Raw genomic sequence first — 21,907 nt, forward strand, 5'->3', positions numbered from 1 at the left:
TAAAATGCCCAGGATTGGAGCAGAACAAAATTAACGTGGGCTACCATGCTGCCTCCATAAGCTGAAAAGTATTCACAGGCATGGTCCTGAAACGTAATCTAAATTAATAAGTAACTGGAGTGGTGATGGCCCGAAGTAACCTGATGCCACTGTTATGAATGTCTCTGGCCATGCTTATTTGATTATGCCCCCACTTTTAACCCTTTTTTATCCCCCAGTTTGCCGCCTTCTCCCTTTGTTTTGGCCATTCCCGTGCCAAAGCAGAAAGGACAAAGGGCAGCCTGAGAGGAAATACTTCCAACTGGAGGCTGCTGATGGACGAGCTGTAGGGTTGCAAGACAGGGTCAGATTCCAATTGTCCATCAACTGCCTCTCTCGGATCATCTACAGAAAGCACAAACACTTTCTACGAGCTCTTAAGGTGCTGACAGATGGGCTCAGGCCAGCCTTGCTGCAGCACATTAAGGAGATACTGCTCCTTACCACTGGCTCCATGCCCCAGCAGGAGCTTTTGCCTGCATCCCAGTTCCTCGCGAAGTGCCTGAGGCTGCACCGCAGAGGGGGCTGGAGTTAAAGCAAAGGCACTGTAACTGTGGCACAGGCACATCTTCCCCTGCAAGCATGCTGCTGCAAAGCATTAGCCCTCTGCAGTCAGGCACTGTTAGCTTAGGGTGGTAAATCCCTCCAGGGCAAGTAGAGCCCTCCAGACCTTGTCCATCAGCCCTGAAGAGCATGTGACTGCTTCCTGCAGATGGTCTTAGCTCTGTACTCGATAGACTTACGGGACTGGATCTGGTTCTGCGACCTTTATCAGCACAAGTTGTTTGCTGAAGTCAACCAGGACTTCTCAGGTCTTAAAGGTTTGCTTGTGTGGAATAAAGGATGGCAACTGGGGCAGCAGAAATTTCTGCTTTCTTTGTCGAGAGGTATTTTCCACAACTTATTCTTGTGGTGTTAAAACTATAGACTAATTGAAACAAAGTGCAATGAGAGCTGAATCAGTGACCTATTTCCCCCATTTTTGTCAAAGGCGAGATACACATCAAATATTACACAACAATTGGAAGATCTCCCACTGTCTCTAGCCAGCTTCCTGTTGTGTTACACATCACGATTTGTTGTTAAATTCAGATTTTCAGGCCTGGTAAACAAAGGAGGATTGCTGAATGACCCAGGTGTATGCTGCTCCTAATCTCCACACCCATCTGCAGCAGGGTTGTAATTTCCCCAAACATTAAATTGATCTCTTAACTGGGCTCCTGTGTACTCCAAGAATGAACAGGCAGGTGAGTGGGAAGGTTATGAGATGAGTTCCTGAGCTGTCCTGCACGTCCTGGAATGACCACAGTGGTTCCTCTTCACAAGGTCTGCCACCACACTACCATTCCTCTCCAGCAGTGCCAGAACTTATTGGATGAAGGTAGTCTACATGGAGCAGATGAGACCCTGTGTGCTGTATGTAAGAATGTGCTGGGAGAAGAAAAGCACGTAAGGTCAGGCCTGCTCCGAGAAGAAAGTGTAACAGCCTGGGGTTTTTTTTGCTAATGGAGTCAAAAGCATTTGAGAAGTGATTACCAGTACACAGGACAACCTTCCTACGCCATTTAGGTAGCTGCATATTCCCGCCAAAGTCAATAAGAAGTCTGGCTGAATGCATCTTAAACACAATTTCAAACAGCAGACGTGGTTGCTGAGCACTCTCCTAGCCCCAAGCCAACTGGGCACCCAGCTGACATGGGGTCCCCTTCTCCGCGGGGTAAATGTCCTGCGACATTGCAATCTGGAGTTGAAACAGCTGGACCTTCCTGAGGCCTTTGCACAATGGGCTTTGCAAGAGGTGACTATGGAAGGAATCTCTTCTCCTGACTCCACACCACCTCCAAACAATGAGCATGCTATAACAATGCAAGCAACACAGTGTTATGGGTTATAAAATGTCCATTGCCTACCGCTTCTCGGAGACACAGTTTTTTTAGCTCTTCCAAGCGTTGGCGCAGTGTCTCTTCCAAAGCTTCTTGCCTGGATTTCAGTGCAGCCAGCATGTCTTTCTTGGCAGACTGAGAACTGTCTGACTCTTGGGAACCTATCAATAAACAATGATTTCACTAGGCCAGCTGACAGCATAATACATACACATCTGGAGTGCTTGTAATTTTACCAAAGCCTGGATGCAGTCCTTCGAAAAAGAAATCAGACTATGACATGAAGCAGGTGTTACCCAGTCATGTTTGTTTACAGCAAATTCTTAATGTTTAAGCTAACAGAGATTGGACAGTGGGGCACATGAAGACATTTGTAATCATTATCCAGAAAAATGAAAGCAACAAAATTATTCACGTAAAAATCCTAGAAAAAAAAGACACACTGTTCCCATGAAAGTTCCCAATGGCAAATAACAGTACAGTTTATGAAGCCCTGGAGATGCATTTTTGGGAAATTAAGCCTAGGAGAAACCATTTTACAATACAGCCTACTTCTTAAGAACTGCAATTATCCTAGTAGCCAACATTTAATTCAATCCACTTACAGTGCCTGTTTTATGAAAAAACGTAATGGAACAAAATTACCTAGCAAGATTCCTCTAAAACACACCAAAACAAGAATAACCCATAGGTCCTTCTGGGATAGTAGCTGTTTCTTGTGAAGACGTAGGCCAAGATATTTAAACTGGATGTCCAAATGGCTTGACTTTTCAAGTGGCAATTACCCAGCAACTTCCACTGAAGTAAGTCCATGCATTAAGTCAGACTTTGTTGCTCAGATGTCATGACAGCATTTGTAACTTCAGCTCTTTAGGGGAACTTATTGATGGGGTTCCTGATTTTATTTTGGTTTGGGATGATGCATCAATTGCTATCCAAGACCTAGCATCTCAAAGAAGGGGTGATGCTGGTTGCATCCATTTTTGGGTCCCCGACTTGAGCAGCTGATTTTTCAGGATGTGCTTAGCAGTCACCCTCTTTAATGCACCTCTGGGCTCAGGGATGAGTTTTTAGTGAAGTCACTACTTCTCTCCGAACCCCTTGTTTGCATAAGCCAAGTGCATCCTTTCATCACAGAGTAAGGACACAAAGGTTATGGCCGTACTGTGAGACAAAAAGCAAGCTCAAGAAGGGGTAAATGCCATGAAAGCTTTTCACTCATATTACTGGTTGTTGTTTAGCTACAGCTGTAGTTCAAAGCATCCACCTCAGGTTTACAGAAAGCTGAGTTCTGGTATCTGTGGTGGATTCCGCAAGGAGTGTCCCATGTCTGTCCACAGATGACGCTGACAGCTACAGCTCCACACATTCTAAAGCTCTGCTCTGGAGCTCAGCCTAAGTCTGCATCTGATCCCTTTTTAATAAACTCCATAGTGGGACTTGAGTTGGGCTGAACAGACAGGGCTGCTGTTGCCTCAACAGAAGTGTTGAGGTGATCTGAGTATCTGAGATGTCTTCCATGGAGTGGCAGATACGACCCAGGACCCTGTGAGACCCACAGTCTTTTGGATAGGCAGTGGGATACTCTAACCCACTGAAAATGGCACCGGACACCTATGTTTAGACAGCTGGATTGTGCCTAGTGCTTTGTAGGGACTTCTTGTGGGGTACTGTAGGTTTATGCCTGCAGAAAAACCTTTGACTTGGTAATGCTTTCAAGGGGGTTCACTCCTAGTCCTTAGAGGGTCTTCAGTGGTCTCAGCACCCGCTGTCCCAGGGTGACTCTGGGGGGCTCCCCTGCCCCTCTAGGGCAATGGTACAGAGAAAGTAGACCTTTATTATCTGCAGGAGTCAGATACAACAGGATGCTACATGGAGTTTTCTGTGCACCTGTAGGATGGGGGTGAGAGGGGCCTTCTAGATACATTTGCAGCTTGGCCTCCAAGCATACAGTGAGGATGCTCAGCCCAAGGAGGTTGAAAACGTTGCTCTCATTTCACAGAGCTCTGGAAGGAACCTGGGAACAACTCTTTGTTTTAGCAGCAAAACAAGAGTGAAATTTGTGCTTTCAGCTTCATCTTTCATTGCTACTATTCCAGCAGAGCGTTAAAGTTAAACTGAAAGAGGATTGAGGCAACCCATGCCATGAAATAGTTCTGCATTGGCCCAGGGGAAGCAGAGAATCTCACAGATCTTTTCCACCACTATTTCTGCAGTTTTTATACAGGAAGACAGCTGGCACTTATTCTGTGAAGCACCACCCCCATTTGTTACACCTTTTATTGGGCTGTCCTGGAATGGGGGAGGTGGAAAAAGGGCTCTCTAAAGGTCAGTCAGGTTGAGCATCATCAGATAAAGGAGGACAGCCTCATGGTAAGATGTTTGTTTAGTTGCTGTAGTCATCCTCTTTTCATTTGGGTTTGCCCTCACAGAGCAACAAAACTCAATTCTACAAACACATCTGTGCTGCAGGAACTTGATGGGATCTTCTACAGGAGCCTTGTATTTGCACTGGCAGGAAAAGCCCACTCTAGTGTTTAGTAAATTCTTAATAGTAACCCTGGTGAGCAGTTACTAGCAAAAACTGAATTGCTGAATTTCTTCACTGAATTGCCAACAAACTGCTGAGTCCTGGTAAAAAGTTGCTCATGATTCCAGCAGATGTTTCAACCCTTTTTTTTTTTCTTTTAGGATAACTTCAATGACCTACATTTTCCTTTCAACTGCTCTTGCCCTTTCCTTCCTCTCTCTGCTCCCTACCTCCACACCAGCCTCAGATTTATTTTTAAAAGCCATTCGTTTTTGCACTGCAGGTTGCCACAGCAGCTACATGGATGCTGAAACATTTAAAAGCATATGAATAGCCTAAACCCTGACCAGACGCCTGAGCTGGTTTGGGGTGTGCCAACAAGAAGGAAACAAACGGCTTCTGGCTGAGCTGGTATGGACCCAAATCAAGCACAGACAGTTCACAGCATTTGCTCCAGCTGTGCTCACCCTGTGTGAGAACCACGCTGGTCTCAACCCTGATGCAGTTGGTGGCAGTGTCCACTGAGTGCACATTTTTCATCCCTCCTGGAAAGTAAAGGAATTGGGGCAGATCTGGAAGCACATTGTCACATTCTGAGTTAAGCAATGGGATTACTGCTGAAACCAAAGTCGACCACTCCTTGGCACTAATGAACCAGTTCAAATCAACCTTTTCCAATTGAGTCTTCGTATCACAAACTCTTCTAGCGTAGTGAGGGTTCAAAGGCCAGGGGACAGGGTACCCAGTTCATGGCTTGTGATGCTGAATTTTTTTAGCTTCACCATACCTGACTTGGATGATCCCTTGGGCATGCTGCAGGACTTACTTATTTCTTCAGACCTTCCTGGTTTCTCCTTCAGAAACTGTTCTATTATAGCTGTTTTGGGTTTCTTTGTTTAATTTAAAAGCTGAACTATTTTGGGGGGTATTATTAGATTTTTATGGGTTGGATTCTCTGCTTGTTCTCACAGGTGAAAAGCAAATGGAGACTTGATCAGTCAAGAGAATCACACCCATGTGAGATGCTTGTAAAGGAGTGGAGAACGGTGCTTTGTATTGCTGGGCTGCCTACAGCTTGCATTAGAGGCTCTTTATTTATAAATATGTATTAATCCAGCCTCGAGCAAGGCTGTGACCACAGACCCACTTCTAAACCCAGTGGCAATTGACCCAAAAATGTCAGAACAAATCAAAAGACCATAAAAACAACCAAAGAAATAATCAAAGACCGGCACAAACCAAACCAATCAAGCAGATACTACCTTAAATCAGCCTTATTAAATATGATGCTCACTGAGTCATGGCTGCCCAGTGCCTTCCAAAGGGGATCATCAACAGAGAAAAATCAGTCCTGAAAGATCAGTCCTAACACGAGAGACTCCTACTGCGACAGAAATGGTTGACTGGGAGGCTTTCTCAGGTATTTTATCTCCCACAATTAGGGCTAATTCCTAATGCAGTAAACCAGATAAATGTTGTTGAAATATGTAATCTCCTTGTATAGCTTTTGAACCTTTCTGTGAAAATTATTATTTAGCCTCCTGCTCATTTGCTGTGCAAAGATTTACCAAACTCTGCATTTTAACACACATTTCTGCAGAACCATTTAATGTCCCTAAAAGAAAAAGAGTTGTGAAAACACACCGGGTAGCAAGCACAGGGCCATCCCTTTCGTGGGCACCAGGAACCTGCTGAATTTGGGCCTGTTTTTATAACTGATGCTGCTGGTTTAATTTCAAAGCCAAGGAAATCGTACATGCCCTTTCCTCCTTAGCATACCGGATGGGACGCAGGTCTTGGTGACCTGAACATCCGCTTAATACCCTGTTAGTGTGTGGATACACTACTCCTCTTCGGATACCCATTTGGCCTCTCCAGGCAATTTCTTCATCCACTGACATTCAGGAGAACACGAGCTGTGAAACGGAGGGAGAACATGGTCCTCCCTGCCCGACTCACTCCTCCAGCAGAATTCATGGCTGAGCTTCTTCACCAGTGCTAACAGGCTGGTTTCTGATCACTCCAATACCAGTGATGTCAGGACAGTCTTGGTGATGTTGATGGGGACATGAAGCAAGTGAGTCACACCCCCAAAGGATCTGACCAAGGCGATGTGCTGTGCCTGTGCAGATCTGCAGGGGCTCCTGGCTACCAGGTGTCGGCTCCAAGACAAGCTTTGTTTTAAAGCTTGTCAAAGAGACGAGACCAGCAACATGAGCCACCGTTTTGAAGAGGAAAGCCCTACCAGTGACTTACTGTTTGTTCCCATTTCCTCCACCTATTTTAGTGGAGTGGAGTCAGCTTGGAAAAGGGATAAATGAGAAAGATGAAAATAAGTAGGGAGGATAGATGGGATGCTGAAGAGCAGAGGGAGCCAAGGCTTGGTGCTAGCATCTGTGAGGGGAAAGGAGATGCAACAAGGCAGCTGAGCAGCGGTGAGGCAAGAGCATCCAGGCATCTTCTCTTTCTCATTTTGTGAGTCTCCTGCTCCAGGAAAAACACACCTAAATATGGCAAACCCTTCATGCTACATCCGGCTGCTGGCTCCAGCTCGCTGGCGTTTGGTTGAGGTCCCCATGGAAGGCTGTCCCCTGAGCAGGGAGGGGAGGTCCCCCTACGCTTGCTCCGTGCCAGAGCCTGGGATGACTCACCGCGCCAGGATGTCAGCACACAACAGCCAGCAGCCTCAGACAGCTGCTATCTCTTGTCTCTGCCAGACAAATAGGATATCCTCCGCGGCGCGCGGGAGCCCAGCTGGAGCTGCTCCACACAGGATGCGCTCAGATATCCTGTGGGCGACTCATCTTTGCGAGCCCCCGCGCTCGTGGGCCTTGCCGGAGGCCGTGCGGGTGCTGTTTATCCGCTCCAACACCCGCTGGGGCGGTCCAGCTGGGAGGCTGCCCCACCAGATGGAGCAGCGGGGGCCGGGGAACTGGCTGGCTGGGCTCTGTCAAGGCATTTTCAAATGTAAACAGGCCCCTACACAGGAAACCTCCACCGCTGATGAAGGAACGGGGCTCAGGGGGCTGGAGGCTCCTCAAACATGTCTGCAGAGCTAAAGCAGAGGTGCTCCTCTGTGGTCTCTCCTCTGCCCACTGAGATGAAGAAGGTGGTCTGGGGTTCAGTCCAACAATAACCCAGCAATAACAGGACTCCTCACTAGTCAGGAGCCTGGCAGAGCTCTTAGGGCACAGACTGAAGAAAAAATCCATCTTAGACCTAACCTGATTTTGCTCCAATAATTATCTCTGCTGGCTTTGATTAGGGTTCATGCCAGTGTGAAAGCAGAGCTTTTATTCCTGGGCAAATCTTGCTCCAGATGTCCAGGGATGACCCAGTGATCCTGAGCAGAAGATCCTTGAGCTTAATCCCAGCAGCCCACCGTTTTGGGGGCTCTCTTCAGAGCCAAAATGAAGACAAAAATTAAAGAGCGAGCTTGTCAGAAATGGACTTGGGAGCATCAAGTATCAAACTTACAACTCTGCAGTGGACACAGACTGAGATCGAGGGCCTGGGAAACATGGAAGAGCTTAGGCTTTGGCCCTGAATTGCTGTGACCATGGGGAAGTCACTGCTCCGGTATAAGAATCCATATCCCCTCTGCTGTGTCTTGAGACTGTAAGTGATGTGGGGCAGCAACTGTCTTGCACTGCACAGCAGGATCTTGGCCAGACAGTGTGACAGCTGGAAGCAACAACAAATATTTCCTTGCAGCCTTGCTGCAATCCCAGGGGAGACATGCCAGCTTCGGCATGCTCCTCGTGGCACTGATGATAGTCCCTTCAGTGAGGAGGAGTGAGATGGAGAGAGGAAATGGCTACAAGTAATTTCCAGGAAAAAAGGACTGAGAACAGTAGGGAAGTGGGGGCAAACAGAGATTCAGTCCTGCCCTTGTGACTTCGAGTCACTCGGGGTATTTATAGCCTGGAAATCTGCTGTGGCCACTTAATCATTTGCACTTATTCTCTCTAGTGCACAGGCTGTACTGCGATAACCCATCATTGTTGTGATTGTGTGCCGACAATCTTCGGCACAATGGGAGGAAACGCAAAGGCTGGGACGGAGCCGGTGACTGTACCCGGCAGGACAAGCAGCGAATGCCCCCTCCCATCCAGTGGGACAGGGCTGGGTCACCTCAGCCAGCCGACCTCGAGGGAAGGGGCTCTTGGAGCAGAAGGGTCTGGGTGACTGTGTGGAAGCAATCCAGGGTCTCCAATTCCCTGGTATCTGTCCTCCTCTGCCAGACATCTCTCTATACTTCCTTGTAGCTGCTTGTAGCTGCTGGAAGGCACAGAGCAGCAGCAAACCCCACAGCTCTCCACAGCATTTTGCGGAGAGCCCTGTCCTCCCAGCTGGTAGGACCTAAAGGCAGCTCTGAACACAGGAACCTGGAGGGAGCCATGCTTGCCTGGCCCACCAGCAGCACCTCGACTGAAACAGAGGTTCACACCTCGTAGGTAAGGTAAACTAAGGATCCAGGTAAACTGATCCACCTACCCAGGCCTGAAGAAATGACTCACCTGGTCAATGAACTTTGCACGGGTGTAGTCACTAGTGCAATTCTGCTGAGTCTGCAAACCCCACACTCAGCCAGAAGGGATTTGAGCAGGGAGCAAAAAACCATACAGAAATAAAAGCATGGGCAGCTTGCAGTTTGGTATTTCCATCCACATAACCCCGATAGGTGCTGGCCCTACAGAAGCTTTTCTGGGCCTGCTTTTCTGCTGGCTTTCACCTGGCTACTGCTCTCCCAGTGTGAAAGCAGAAGCAGACCCCCATGTTTTTTTCCAGGAAGGTGAAAAGTCGGTGTATTAACATGAAAACAGGATTACTACCAAGTAGCTCTCACAAACTTGGGAATGGAGCCCAGGAGGCTGAGATCTTGGAAAGACCTTAAGAACTTCCTTGGGGTACTTAACGTTATTTACTTTCCAGCAGGAGAGCTGGAAAAAATGCCAAACAAAGAGCTCCAACAACCCGACACCAGTCCAGGAGCTGCTCAGGTACTGCAACTCCCTAAGCGATGGGAGGCACAGACGGTGGATTGTATACTTCCTCAGGAACACCTAAGGAGCAGAAAGGCATCTCTGTTTGCAGGCAAGGCAAGGAACTGCACAGCAGGCTGCTCTGGAGCTCTGTAAGCACTGCACATTTTAACCCCTCACTGGACATTTTCCAGGCAGGAGAGGGTGGCTTTTAGGAGACATGAAGGATACAGTGATTCAAAGCTCATCTACTACACCAGTGTAGGTTCAGTTTTAAAGCATGTGTGTTCTTAGATGGACTCTTGTCAAGCATGAGAAGGTTATTCTCTGGTGTTACACATCTCAAAACAATGGATTTCGATAACTTGACGTGACACTTAACAGAGGGCATTTAATTGACTGGAACTGTTAATTATAGTGATACCAGCAACTTGGCCCTCCTGAAGAGCTTCTCACCTGAGCAGCTTCAAGCTCTTCGCAAACTGTCAATCCTTGCTTTGCTCCTGGAGTGATGTTTAGCACTGATTTACACACAGCTTGCCCCGTTCAGACTGACAGAAGAGTTTCAAAGAAATACAGACAAGTTCCTGACTTCTCTTCCCTGGTCCTTCTCTTTCGATGCTCTAGCTCTTCCCTGTGTCAACTTCTCTTGCGTTTCTTTCACAGATTATGTCTTCCTCATAACAGGAAGGTGCTCTAAGCCACAAAGAGAAACCTCTAGGTCCCCACACTAGTATGGTGGAGAGTGCTAGGGAATAGCTCTTTTGAGCCTGGGAGACCAGGCAAATTCCAGCAACAGAGAGGCAAAACAGATGTGCACTCTGCGAAGAAGCCACCCTGCCTCAACGCTGCTGAAGGACATCACCAGTTCCCAGCCTCAGTTTCCCTAGTGAGCTGCACTGGCTGACTGCTTCCTCACTGCTGGCTGCAGGCTCCTTCACAAACACATCTGCCTAGGGATGAGCTGGGTGCCAAGGGGTGGTTATGGTAGAAACTGTGGAGAGAGACCAGGTCTCAGCTGGAAAGTGAGAGGTTGGAGTTGACATCCTGGGGCCAAAGAGGAAACGAGCAGCGGTAATGACAGAGGGGGAGGCTGCTGCCTGTGCTGTTTGTGGGGCAACGTGCTGAGAGATGGACCGACACCTGGACAGACAGAAAGGCTAAAGGGAAGTGACTTCCATTTCTGCAGTGCAGCTTCTGGCTGCTCCCCATTATACCATGGCCATGGCCCTTCCCACCATATTCTCTCCAGTTACAGGATAAAGGACCTACCTGATGACAGAAGACTCCCGCTGCTGCCGCTGATAATTTTGCCTTTACTCCCCATGTTGGCCAGCTTTGAGGTCTTGAGTGTTCCAGTTTCAGTCAGGTCAATTGCAATCTCACTCAGGCTTCTTGCAGCATGAATCTTGGACTGGACACGGACACAGGAGTTAGTAATGATCTAGCGCTTCTTTAAAGCTCACAGAAGGAAAAAGTCCTTTTGCTGTGGCAGGAAACAGGCCTCCACAGCAAACTTGGATTATTTTACAAGAATAGAAGCAATCTGGCACGGTATTCACTGCTGCACTTTTTACATTCTTAAGTGGGTACAATTCTGGCATTGCTTCCTGTTGTTTGTTATTTTCTCTGCTTTGCCATGCACATTTTTCCCTCTTAAACAAACTATGTATGGAGTCACTGTTTAACCACATACAATAAGAAACCTTCAGAAATGCTAACATAATAAACTGCAAAGCCTGAAGGCTAAAGACCATCTCTAGCGTCTAAGGGAAGCCAGGAGGGGCCTTTCCAAATCTGCAATGAGCTTTGGACCAAGACACAGTGAGGACATGGCTTAAATGGGCTGTCAAGAGAAGCTGGAAGAAAATACTGGCAGGAAAACACATTCAGGTTATGGTCCAGACTAACAAGCCACATGCAATGCCCCTACTGTGAAGGACCTCTTCAAAGCATTAACATTACTCCAGCAAGAAACAACAGCCGGTCCCAGCTCAGTAACTGGCCACACTAGGGCAAGGAGTCAGCCACTGCACACCACCAAATGTCAACAATCTAGGCACCTCCAGGGGAAAGTAAATGTGCATACTGTGTAAACCTATAGAATAGAATAGAATAGAATAGAATAGAATAGAATAGAATATTGTATTATATTTCAGTTGGAAGAGACCTCCAATGATCATCTAGTCCTCCTCTTATCTCAGGAGGGAATGACTTGGCTTCCTAAGATGACATCCTTTCTCCATTGGTTATGGAAGGACTTGAGACAACAAGATGCCCAGAAAGTTCAGGTGAGATAACTCCAGAACTTTCTCTTCGTCGAGCAGTGAGCTCAGTTGTGGTTATGCCCAGAGAGCCAACAAAGGCACAAAACGTTCAGGGCAAGGGGGTTAGCAGCACTGAGCAATGAAATGAGCATGGTGGCTGCTTGCAGGGTTGGGCTAACTCAGTCCTAGTGGCTGCCTTGCCTCTGCAATACAAACCCCACTGCTAGTACCTCACCATCTATCTCCAGTCCATTCTCCTAGCAGCCTCTAGCAGGTGCTTAACATGAACAAGAAGATCAAGAACACTGATCAAAGTTGCTGGGGATGGCCCTTCAGTTATATCCCTAGCACTACTGGGAAGAAGAACCCTACATATGAGGGTGTCTTGGGTGGCCACAAGAATTTTTCAGTCTTTTTTGTGACCAGTACAGCCTTAGGATCACCTTAAAATAGCAGCTGCCACATCAGAACAACCCCAAAGCCTCTCTAGTCCTCTATCTCATTTCTGACTGGGGTCATCTCCAGGCACTTCAGAAAAAAATATACAGAAACTTTTCATTAAGCCATTGTGGAATAATCTGTCCACATGGAAAATTTCCTCCTGCCTCTTCTGAACTAATGCTTATGCTCTGAGCTCTATTTTATGTATTGGTTGTTGAATTCACTACAGGTAACAAGCCATGCTAACAAGGAGGAAACTGACAACCAGGAAGAAGCTAGCTGTCTGTAACATGGTACACAAAGATGACTGCTATTTCATCTCTGAACTGGAAGTCGGCTTCTTGCTCGCGGATGTGAGCTCCTCAGTCATGGATGGAGGGAGCTTGGAGCTCAGCCCATCGCCCAAATCTCACAAGTCCTGTGCTGCTGAGCTTCAATTAGCCTGGCCTCACAGGGCCACTGACCTGCAATTTTTATTTCTCAGAACCCAGAAAGTTGTTGGGACATTGCACCGAGGCTCTCCAGCCGCACAAAGACTTGTGTTCAACAGGATGGTGAAACCCCAGTTCACCTGAGCATTAACCTCTGCACCTCCTCAAGGCCAGAAGAGACTCTTGGCCCTAGTCATAGAGTTCAGGTGATGGGCACATCATTACAGTGCTAACAAATCAGAAGCTGACTGACGTTCATGTACCAGGGTGCGATCTGTTCCCACCAGAACTAACAGGAGATGGGACTACAAGGAATGCTTGCCGTGATGGGATTTTCAGTGTTATTTCACATCCTCAGGAAGCAGAAATCATTTTAACAAGAACTAAGGCTGAACTGATGGCTGAATGCTCACCACGCTGAGCTTCACTCTTAGCTCTGCTACTGATTTGCTATGGGGCTTTGGGTAAGACACTTAAGGTTAAATCTTAGCGATTCCCTGCCTGTTTGCACATCAATGAAATAATAAGGGAAGTAAAATGTCTCCCTGTTGAACGCTATATTTTTAAGATTAATTTAAGACTTCAAATGAAGACAGCACTGGGAGAGCCTCATACTGAAAACACTCTCAGAAGTATTATCATAATTTAATATTCTTGGGTATTTATAGCCTCTATCATTACCATTCAGAGGTACCCAAATGCCTCACAAGCTTATTTCCACAACAACCTCAAGAGCAGGGCATCTGCACTCACTTATTTGAGTGAGTGAGTCTGCACTCACTTATTTGAGTGCAGAGGCTGAACTACCTGCTAAGATGTCAGAGCAGATCAAGCAACCAGTACTGACCCTCTTAAACTAATGATACAACCAGTTAGACACCTCTCATTTTCAGCAGCTCCTCCCCAAACTCAGCTCCGGGAGAAGGATAGCACTTTTTTAACTTCTTGGATCTGAGGTTCCTGGTCAGAAACAAGGTTTGTGAAAGATGTTCTCCAAATAGCTCTGGAAGGTTAGTCCCTGCTTTTATCTAATGAGATTTCCTGCTACTTGAGTTTCGATCAGGAGCCTGAGCACAAACTGCTGTCTTGCTGCAATGTCAGAACTTTGGAGGTAACAAGCCTTCAGGCTGCTGCTATCCTGGTGATTTATCCCCTGCAGGTGCATACAAGCTGTATGACCCTACAAATATGCAGGGTTGTGTATGCCTTGTGTAACCCCAGGAACAGCCATACTGATCAAACCCAGTATCTGCTTAACCCAATACACTGAGTCCTTGCAGCGGATGTCTAGGAAAGGTACAAACCCCAAGTCTGCACAGACAGATCCTGCCCTCCCACTCTGCGAGGCAGTGGTTTTCCTGTATTTGTAGGACAGTTACAGCAAGAAGCCCTGTAGTTTATTTCCATTCATATTCAGACTGCAAATTAGAGCACACTCTGGCCCTACCTGTTTGACTAGGCACTAACTAAAACGCTGAGTGAAGGCAATGCAACTGGAAGCTGTGGTCCTGGTCAGCACACCAAGCCAGCAGCAGCTGGAAGTGTGCCCTACATAGCGCAAATGAAAAAATAGCGTAAGACTGAAGCCTGGCATCCCTGGAGCCAGAAGAGAGGAAAAGCAAACCAGAAGAGAGCGGAGAGGGGATCAGCAGGGCAGAGTGATCTTCCTGCACAGACGGTGCAATCCAAACCTGCTGAAGCCAGCGGTGAAGGTTTTAGACCCGGCCACAGTTGTGCTAACGGTGCCCTGCACTAACAGTTGGGATGGAGCATCTCCTGAAAAGAATGGGGACGAATGGGGTTAATTTCCCATGCTGCTCAATCCCTGCTGCCTCTGCTGCCTACAGCAATGCCAATCAGTGTCTGGTGGTCTTGTGCTTTGGACAACCACTCATCAACGGCAGGAATCAGACCAACAGCTCATTTCATACAGGCCACTGAGCAACAGCCAGCGCGAGGCCTGGGCTAGACTTTGTACTGACAGCACAACAGTGGAAAGCTAGATTACATCCCATTAGCACTCCCTCAGGCCCTGCAGTCCCTCCACGCTCAAAAATTTTAAAGCACTTAGCGCAGACCTGCCAAGTCTCATTTACATGGAGGGAGACTGGCTCATTCATGAGTCATTTCAAAGCATGGGGCCAAGCTGATCCCCAGTGTTGTTCTGACAGGGTCAGAGGGTGAAGAAAAATCCATCAGTGAAATGCAAGAGTAGATGGACACTAGGGATGAATTTATCCCTCTTGCTGGCAGTGATGGGGGTTTGCTGCAGGTGATTTTTTGAAACCCTTGGCCTATTTTCTACCGGTTCATTCAGCCAAAAAGCCTTGCGCTTGGAGGAACATGCTGTTGGAAATTCCCACAAAAAGAGACTTCTCAAGGCTTCTAGGCCAAACGTTTGATTGACTCAGTGCAGTCAACAGAGCAAAGACATGCCTTGAAGTCCTGCTGCATCTGTCTCCTGAAAAAAAGGGAAACTGACAGGAGTTCTGCATGCTGACATGTTCACTTGGAAAGCTGGGGATCTTTTCAGTCTCCATGTTACGCTTCAATTGCAGGGAGAGAGAGACAGATCAGCGGGGAGCGAGACGCTGGGAGCTCAGCGAGCTGGCAGGAGTTCAATGCGGAGTGAGGCTGCAAAGAAGGCTGGGACCCCACTTCCTTGCAAAAGGGTCAACATCCAGGCAAAGCTGATTTTATTTCTTTTCAAAATCAAGTGAAGGGGCTTTTCCAGTGGAGCTGTGCAGAAGGTCCAGATCCAACTGGTGCCCAGTTATGTGAGGAGCATGGAGTTCAAGCTTGCTTTATCACTATGTCATATCTCCTGCCATCTCATCTACACCACTGGAGTGAAGGCTCAGTTGCAGTGAGCTCCAGCAGGCTTTTTCTTCTAAGTTTGTTTTTATTTTTCTTTCTTTTGTCAAAATGATATGAAATGCCAAGTTTGAACATGAAAGGAGGGAATAGCTAAGCAAGTTTTACTTTGAAGTTGGGGATTCAACTGAAGTGGGGACTGAGATTTAAGGGGATGCGAACCCATGTGACCTGAAACTCAAATAAATGTTTGTCTAAGCCCTTGAGAGCTGAAACGAAGACATTTCACATCACCCCACTCTGGAGTATGTTTTACTGGTTTTCAAAAGCAAAGCACACACGGGTACAGTGTCCTGAAGTGACCAGCAGGATGAATTGAACAGATCAATTAAAATTGATGGATCTATCAATCTTGACTGTGTCACGTCAAAGACGAGGACAACAGACTAAAATACCAGCTCCCTTAAGAGAAAGGGAGAAAAATATTTGTGTGCCTTAACTTCAAAGCCTCAATGTGACCACCAGGATTATTGTGACAAAGCACACTGACATGGTCACAGACGTGACAGGTTGACAAACGAGGGCTGGTGGGTGGTGCTGTCTGTAGGAGTGTGAGAGAGGGGAGATCAGACTGAAACACAATCTGCCAACAACAAAAGAAGTCACTGAAGGGAAGTTCTGGGCATTTAAGAGACCCAGTTTCTTACCAAAGAAATGGGAGGAGGAGGGAATCTCCTTTTGTTTGTTGGTTGCTTGTGACCTAAATACCTTGCAGCTAGATCAGCAAATCCATCTGGCTAAAAGTAAAAAAAATAAACTTCTGTTTGTTTGCTGAGTTGTTTTTGTTGAGAGCAAAACAGAGAGAACTATGCATTGCTGTGGTGGTGCTCAGCAAAGGAGGGGGACAGGAAAGCATTACCTGGTATCGGGTGAGCATGCAATTTTGTCCATATTCACAGCTGGCACTTAGGCAGGGGTGGGAAGTTAGCTACATCCCTAAATTCAATACAGCTCACAGCAACTAAGATGAATCCTGTCTTTTTGCATTAGATGGGACATGGCCAAAGTGGGTGTAACCATGTGTTCTGCCCAAGGCATCCAAAAGTCCTACTCACTCTACAATAAAGTCAGAGAGATCATGATGGAGAAAGCAATGTCAGAAGGGTTTAGCATGAGCTGGTGAGTTTGGAGTGCACACTGATGGCCCTTCACATAATTTCAGCAAGCCAATTCAATTCATTGAACAGGAAGAAAAATAACGCAGCGAAGAAAAACAGGAAAAAGAAAGATTTTTCTGTCAGTTTAGTGAGCTAAACTGGCTCATGAAGGGACCTAATAGGGCCAGGGCCTGTGCATGGGCGGGAGCAGGCCCTGACTGAAAATGTGGGCAGTGCTTTCAGCAATAGTAAGATGTTAAGCTTGTTTCAGCCATTTTGAGGGGTATCACCCTGCAGACTCCTGCCATCTCACCGGAGATGGCGGTCAATGCAGGAAGCTGTATAAGCAGGTACCCACTCAAAACACTTTTTATCTTCTCTGTAAAGTCTTACACTAGCATGCTCGTATGGAGAAGGGCATCCGCATGAGAAGTCTCTCTTCTGTCTCAAAGTGATCTCAAAGTGATCAAAGCAATCTCCTGCTGCTCTGGGTATGCCTAAAATTACTATTGATGAAAGGAATTAGAGGGAAAACGCACACTCCTCTGGTTTGAAGGTGGTTTCTTTCGTATATTGAGCAGCCCTTTGTGCAGCACCAAATCAAGACAGCTCCTTATAAAGCCAGGCTGTCAGCATCCTGCCCCTCTCCTTCTTCTGCGAGATTCTGTGTGGAGAGAGAAATATCCCTACCCCTCATGTCTAGGAAAATATGATAGTAAAAAGCAAGGGACAGCAAGAAGGATTCAGAAACAGGTGTAGAGTGTGAAGCTGCTTCGAACTCGGTTACTGGAAGCTGCCTTAACTTTATGACAATTCAAGAACCAGAAGACATGTGGAAGCCATCCAGACAGGGACACAACCCTATCTGCTTGCAAACTTTGGCTCCTCCAACTTGGCCACAGCTCAGTACAACCTTTCCCTCAATCCTCACTCTCATAGATATGAATTTGATACAAATTCCCTCAAACTGGCTAAAGCCAGCAGATATTTTGAGTCAATTTACCTTTTTTTGATCTTAAGTGGAAAGGGAGGGTAGGAAAGGAGCCACCATCTGGACTTGACCTTACTGGGACCATGGGGAGCGAGAAGGACTCACCCACTGCAACATGCACTTCCCACCTCCAACATGCTTACCTTGCTTTGCTTTCTGTCCAGGTAGAACTGATGTTGACTAATGGCCATAGCCCAGATAGACTTTATTAGTGCTGGACAGGCGTACCATGTATGCACAGCGATGCCACTATGCCCAAAAGTCCTCCTGGTCACAGATGCCCTGGAGAGGAGAAAAGAAAGAACTGGGGTTACACCAAGGTTCCCTCAGATAGTTTTCTGTGGCAGAACCTATCACAGACCTTATAGTAAAAGCTGCTGTCTTTACTGCGCACACCCTTGTGCTAATGGGAAAAAATACTTAGAGAACAGCAATAAATAGCTACTCAAGCCAGGAGAGCGTTTTTTTAAAATAACTCTTCAAGTTATTTAGTTATCCCCAAGTTATCCCCAGCTCCAGAGGACTAACAGTAAAGATCATCCAGTTTGTCCAGTTCAGACTGTATTCCTGGGTTTGGCTAAGCTGATGCTGACCTGCTACATGTCCCAGGGGAGTCACTAATGCCAAAGCATGTGTGAATCCTCTGTGTCTCATCACATGCTGAGACACCTGAGGCCAAGACCTCACACCCTCAACTACCTCTGGCTTTGGACGGTGGCTCTTAAATATTAGGACCCAGGTGACAACTAAAGTTCCATAGGATCAATGGCCGCCTTAGAGAATGTGGGAGAAACTCTTCAGGTACCTTGATTTCCCCACTTGTAAGCAGATGTAGCAGGACTTGCCACGTGGTATGGAAAAGGGGAGCTGTGAGGCTCGGAGAGGGCTGCCTAGTGCCCTGGAGTGAAGAATGTTACTCAACTATTAGTTGAGTGAATATAAAAACAGGAAAAATAAGAGCTAAATGTTTCCTCTCTGGGATTCCCAATTGTCCTCAAATATTAGCAAAAAACTCAGGTTAGGTTTCCCCATGCTTTCACAGCTGTACAAAACTGCTTGATTATTCCTCCCCACCCCTCAACTCTAACCCCACCAGCAGAGCCCCTAACACCAGCACACCAACACACACAGGCTCACAGCATCCTGGTCTGCAGAACTCCTCCCACTGCAGGGATGTCGCACTGGCTGGAGTAAACCAAGCCACTGATTTACAGAGCCCCAAATAAATGAGGTCCTCCTCTCTAGTCTGTTAAGAAGAGTCTTGTGGTGGAGTACGATTATGAAATGAATGTGAGCACTGATACACAGGCTAGTTCAGAAACATGACACTTTTGTTATAGCCTTTCACGTAGGGACATGGATGGTGAAGGTGGGCCAGTGCAAGAGACAGCCTGGGGAGCAGTGTGTTACAGAGCGGTTGCCACAGTCCATAGCCAGCAGGCACTCTGTGCGATGCAGATGTGGAGGTGACACTGCAGGACGGCCCAGGAGCTCTACTGTGTAGTGCAAGGGATGGTTGACTCTTTTCCCAGCACTTGGAAATCCTCAAGCCTGCTAAGGCAGTGGTTCCCCTCCTGTACTGCACTGGCCACCTCTCCTCTGGTGCCTGTGGGCTACTGCCCTGTCCAAAATTGGAGGTGAACATGGGGAGGGGAGTCACATGGTCAAAGAAAGTTGTGATACAGCCAAGAATGAAAGAAAAGAAAAACTCTGCAGCAAAATGGGAACTGTTGGCCAGGTTCAGCCTGGGAGAGGGCTGACAGCTCTTGTATCAGGGCTGCAAAATGCGTTTAAGTCAAATTGTGACACTACAAATCGGAGTGAAATTTCTCTGAGAAAACAGCCACGGCCAATGCAAACAAGGTCTGAGACAACTGGGATCTCATGTTTCAGCGTTACCCTGTGCTGAGTCCTTTCCATGCGACTGGAGCAGAAGACCTTGTCCCGTTATGAGTATTGTTCTTGTGAGAAAACTCTCCACGGATGCAACAAGACGTCGGCTGATGGTCCTAATGAGGATGGGTGCTGGGCTGCCTCATCCCTGTCACTGGACAGGGAATGAAGGCTGTGCTGGGAGGTGCTCTTGAAGTTCAGGCTGGAGAGGGGAACCAACTCTGGATGCTTTTTGTTGGTTTAAGGGACACAAACCACTATATGTTGGCGTATAAGGCTCTAAGGCATTAAGGCATTCAAACATGGGCTTAATTCTGGTGTCATCCTATTCAGTTCAAATGCAGTTACTCATTTTGAACTCTCAGAAACATACTCTGCAAGCCATTCATCTTGTCATCTTAAAAGCAGTGATTTCCAGTTTTTTTTCTTTTTGGGATCTGTACATGTTTCCCATCAAAACTGCAGACCCTGTCAGAAAGTCTGCAGACTTAGCTGGTCAGAGTTGTGGACTTGCTTTTCACAGTTGTCTTTTGGGGACCTGTGAGAGATGGCCCATGGGTGTTTTCTTCATGACTTCCCTCCACGCATGCCACATGCGCTATGGAATTAACCCTGTCAATAACCCCTAAAACGTATCATTTCCCTCCTTTATGGGAGAAGTAACCATGATGAAGAGAGGTTAAATGGCTTGTTCGGGACAGGAAGCCATGGGCAGAGGCAGGACTTAAAAACATACATTGTGCTGCCCAGCCCTGGCCACAACCACGGAGCTGTGCTTGCTCTCCTGCTAGTGTGGCTTCGCTGACTCAGGCTCTGGTTTGGCTACACAGAGAGGAATGCGGAGAGAGCACTGTGTTGGCCATTCCTCCGCCTCCACACGCTGAACAACTCCTCGCAGGAGTCCATCCCACTTGGCTGGGAGACTACAACCCGAGCTGTGTTCCCACCACGCCACTGCCAACATGTCTTGTTGCTTTACAGCCAGCATACCATTTTGACCTGGACAGCAGTACTCTCTGGATATGAAAATCAACCAACTGAATTCCCTTGTAGTGAGAAAGTACCAGGCTGACAGCCTGGCACAGGGTTTTGTCCTCCTGGTGTTGATTCAGAGAATCAGTGCAATGGAATAAAAACCAGAAGCTCTTCTGTGTCAGTGATTCCTATCATCTAAATACAAATGAGACAGAAGATGTTCCTCTGTTTGGTCACATTTCATGCATGACACTGAGTTTCAAATATCATCATGATTTTAACATCCCAGAGCTATTTGCTTTGTTTTCCCTGCAATCGCTGCTTACAGGAAACGGCCAGCCTGGGTGTTTAGGGGCTTCTTGCTGCTGGTTGCTTGCAGCACGCGTTTCTGACGCCTCGCCTGCTGCCGGAGGCTCGGTGGCGGACGGAGTACACCACCCCCAGCTCCCGCTGCTGGAAGATCTCCCAGCATATTCTCGACTTTGGGAATTTGCTCTGCTAGACTTCATGCGACTATTTCCATGTTTAATATTAAGCAGATGCTTCACGGCTCTGCTGACTGGAGCTGCAGAATGGTATGAGCTGCTCTACTCAGTTTTTGCTTTAACAAAATGCACCTATGAAGACAGGCACTGTTGTATTGGTGTGACCATGTTCATATCATGGCAAATAGGCACAGAAACCGCATGCAAAATTCCCCTAATAAAAATACATATATTAGTACACAGATAGGCACAGGAAACAGGTGAAACAGGATCACAGCTGAGCGATCAGAAAAACACGCTACTACCAGCAGCACATCAAATCAGTCTGGGAAGAGAGCTGGTTTCCATCAGCCGTATTGATACTTACTTTGCAAGTGGGACATTGCTTTTAGCGAGAACAACTTACAGAGCAATATACACACTGGTCACTGTCTGCAGTAACCATCCACTAACACAAACGAGCAAGAGGTGCAGAATGCACTGATTAGATGCAGCACAGCCACTTGAACTCACTCTCTCCCACGTTAGGTCTCTAAAGTAAGAGAAAAGGACTCCTGTGCCAAAAAGACTGATGGGCTTTCATCCAGACTGCCGGTAAACCTCTGCTACCGTGCCATTCCTTTCAGCTGCACTACTGAATATTTATTTCCAAGGAAGTATGTGAGTACAAAATCTGGTGCCCATCTCCAGGCTCCAAGTGCAACACGGGGACAAGGCAACCCCCGATCCACGCACGGTGGTTGCCGGCAGCGCAGCTGGGGCACCGGAGCTGCACAGCCCCGGGGGTCAGAAGGTGCCAAAGCAGAGGGAAGAAAAAAAAAAAAATACCGCGAGGAGCCGAAGGGAAACACATCCTCAAAAAACCCCACCCGAACCCAAAATGTCCCGCTCGAAGGAAGCAGCAGCCCCCCAGCTCGGTACCCGCTGCCCCGTGCTTACAGGCTTCCCAGCTACCAAGCGCAGTATGCCCCGCACAGCAGCGGGGGGAGCGCGGCTCGCCACGACCCGGCTCGGCG

At 47.4% G+C, this 21,907-nt stretch overlaps 1 protein-coding gene across 1 annotated transcript in view; it reads right to left on the minus strand.

The window, feature by feature from the left end:
• FRMD4A (FERM domain containing 4A) overlaps positions 1–21,907 on the minus strand; it is a 196,193-nt gene that overhangs the window by 20,422 nt on the left and 153,864 nt on the right. The window contains exons 13-15 of the mRNA XM_009321777.1: positions 17,682–17,820; positions 10,710–10,851; positions 1,950–2,083 (exon numbers count right to left, since the gene is read on the minus strand). Of these exons, the coding sequence (XP_009320052.1) occupies positions 1,950–2,083; positions 10,710–10,851; positions 17,682–17,820 (415 nt within the window). The remainder of the gene's footprint in view (positions 1–1,949; positions 2,084–10,709; positions 10,852–17,681; positions 17,821–21,907) is intronic.

This window comes from Pygoscelis adeliae, unplaced genomic scaffold (assembly GCF_000699105.1).
Source record: "Pygoscelis adeliae isolate BGI_AS28 unplaced genomic scaffold, ASM69910v1 Scaffold202, whole genome shotgun sequence".
In the NCBI taxonomy this organism is placed as follows: Eukaryota; Metazoa; Chordata; class Aves; order Sphenisciformes; family Spheniscidae; genus Pygoscelis; species Pygoscelis adeliae.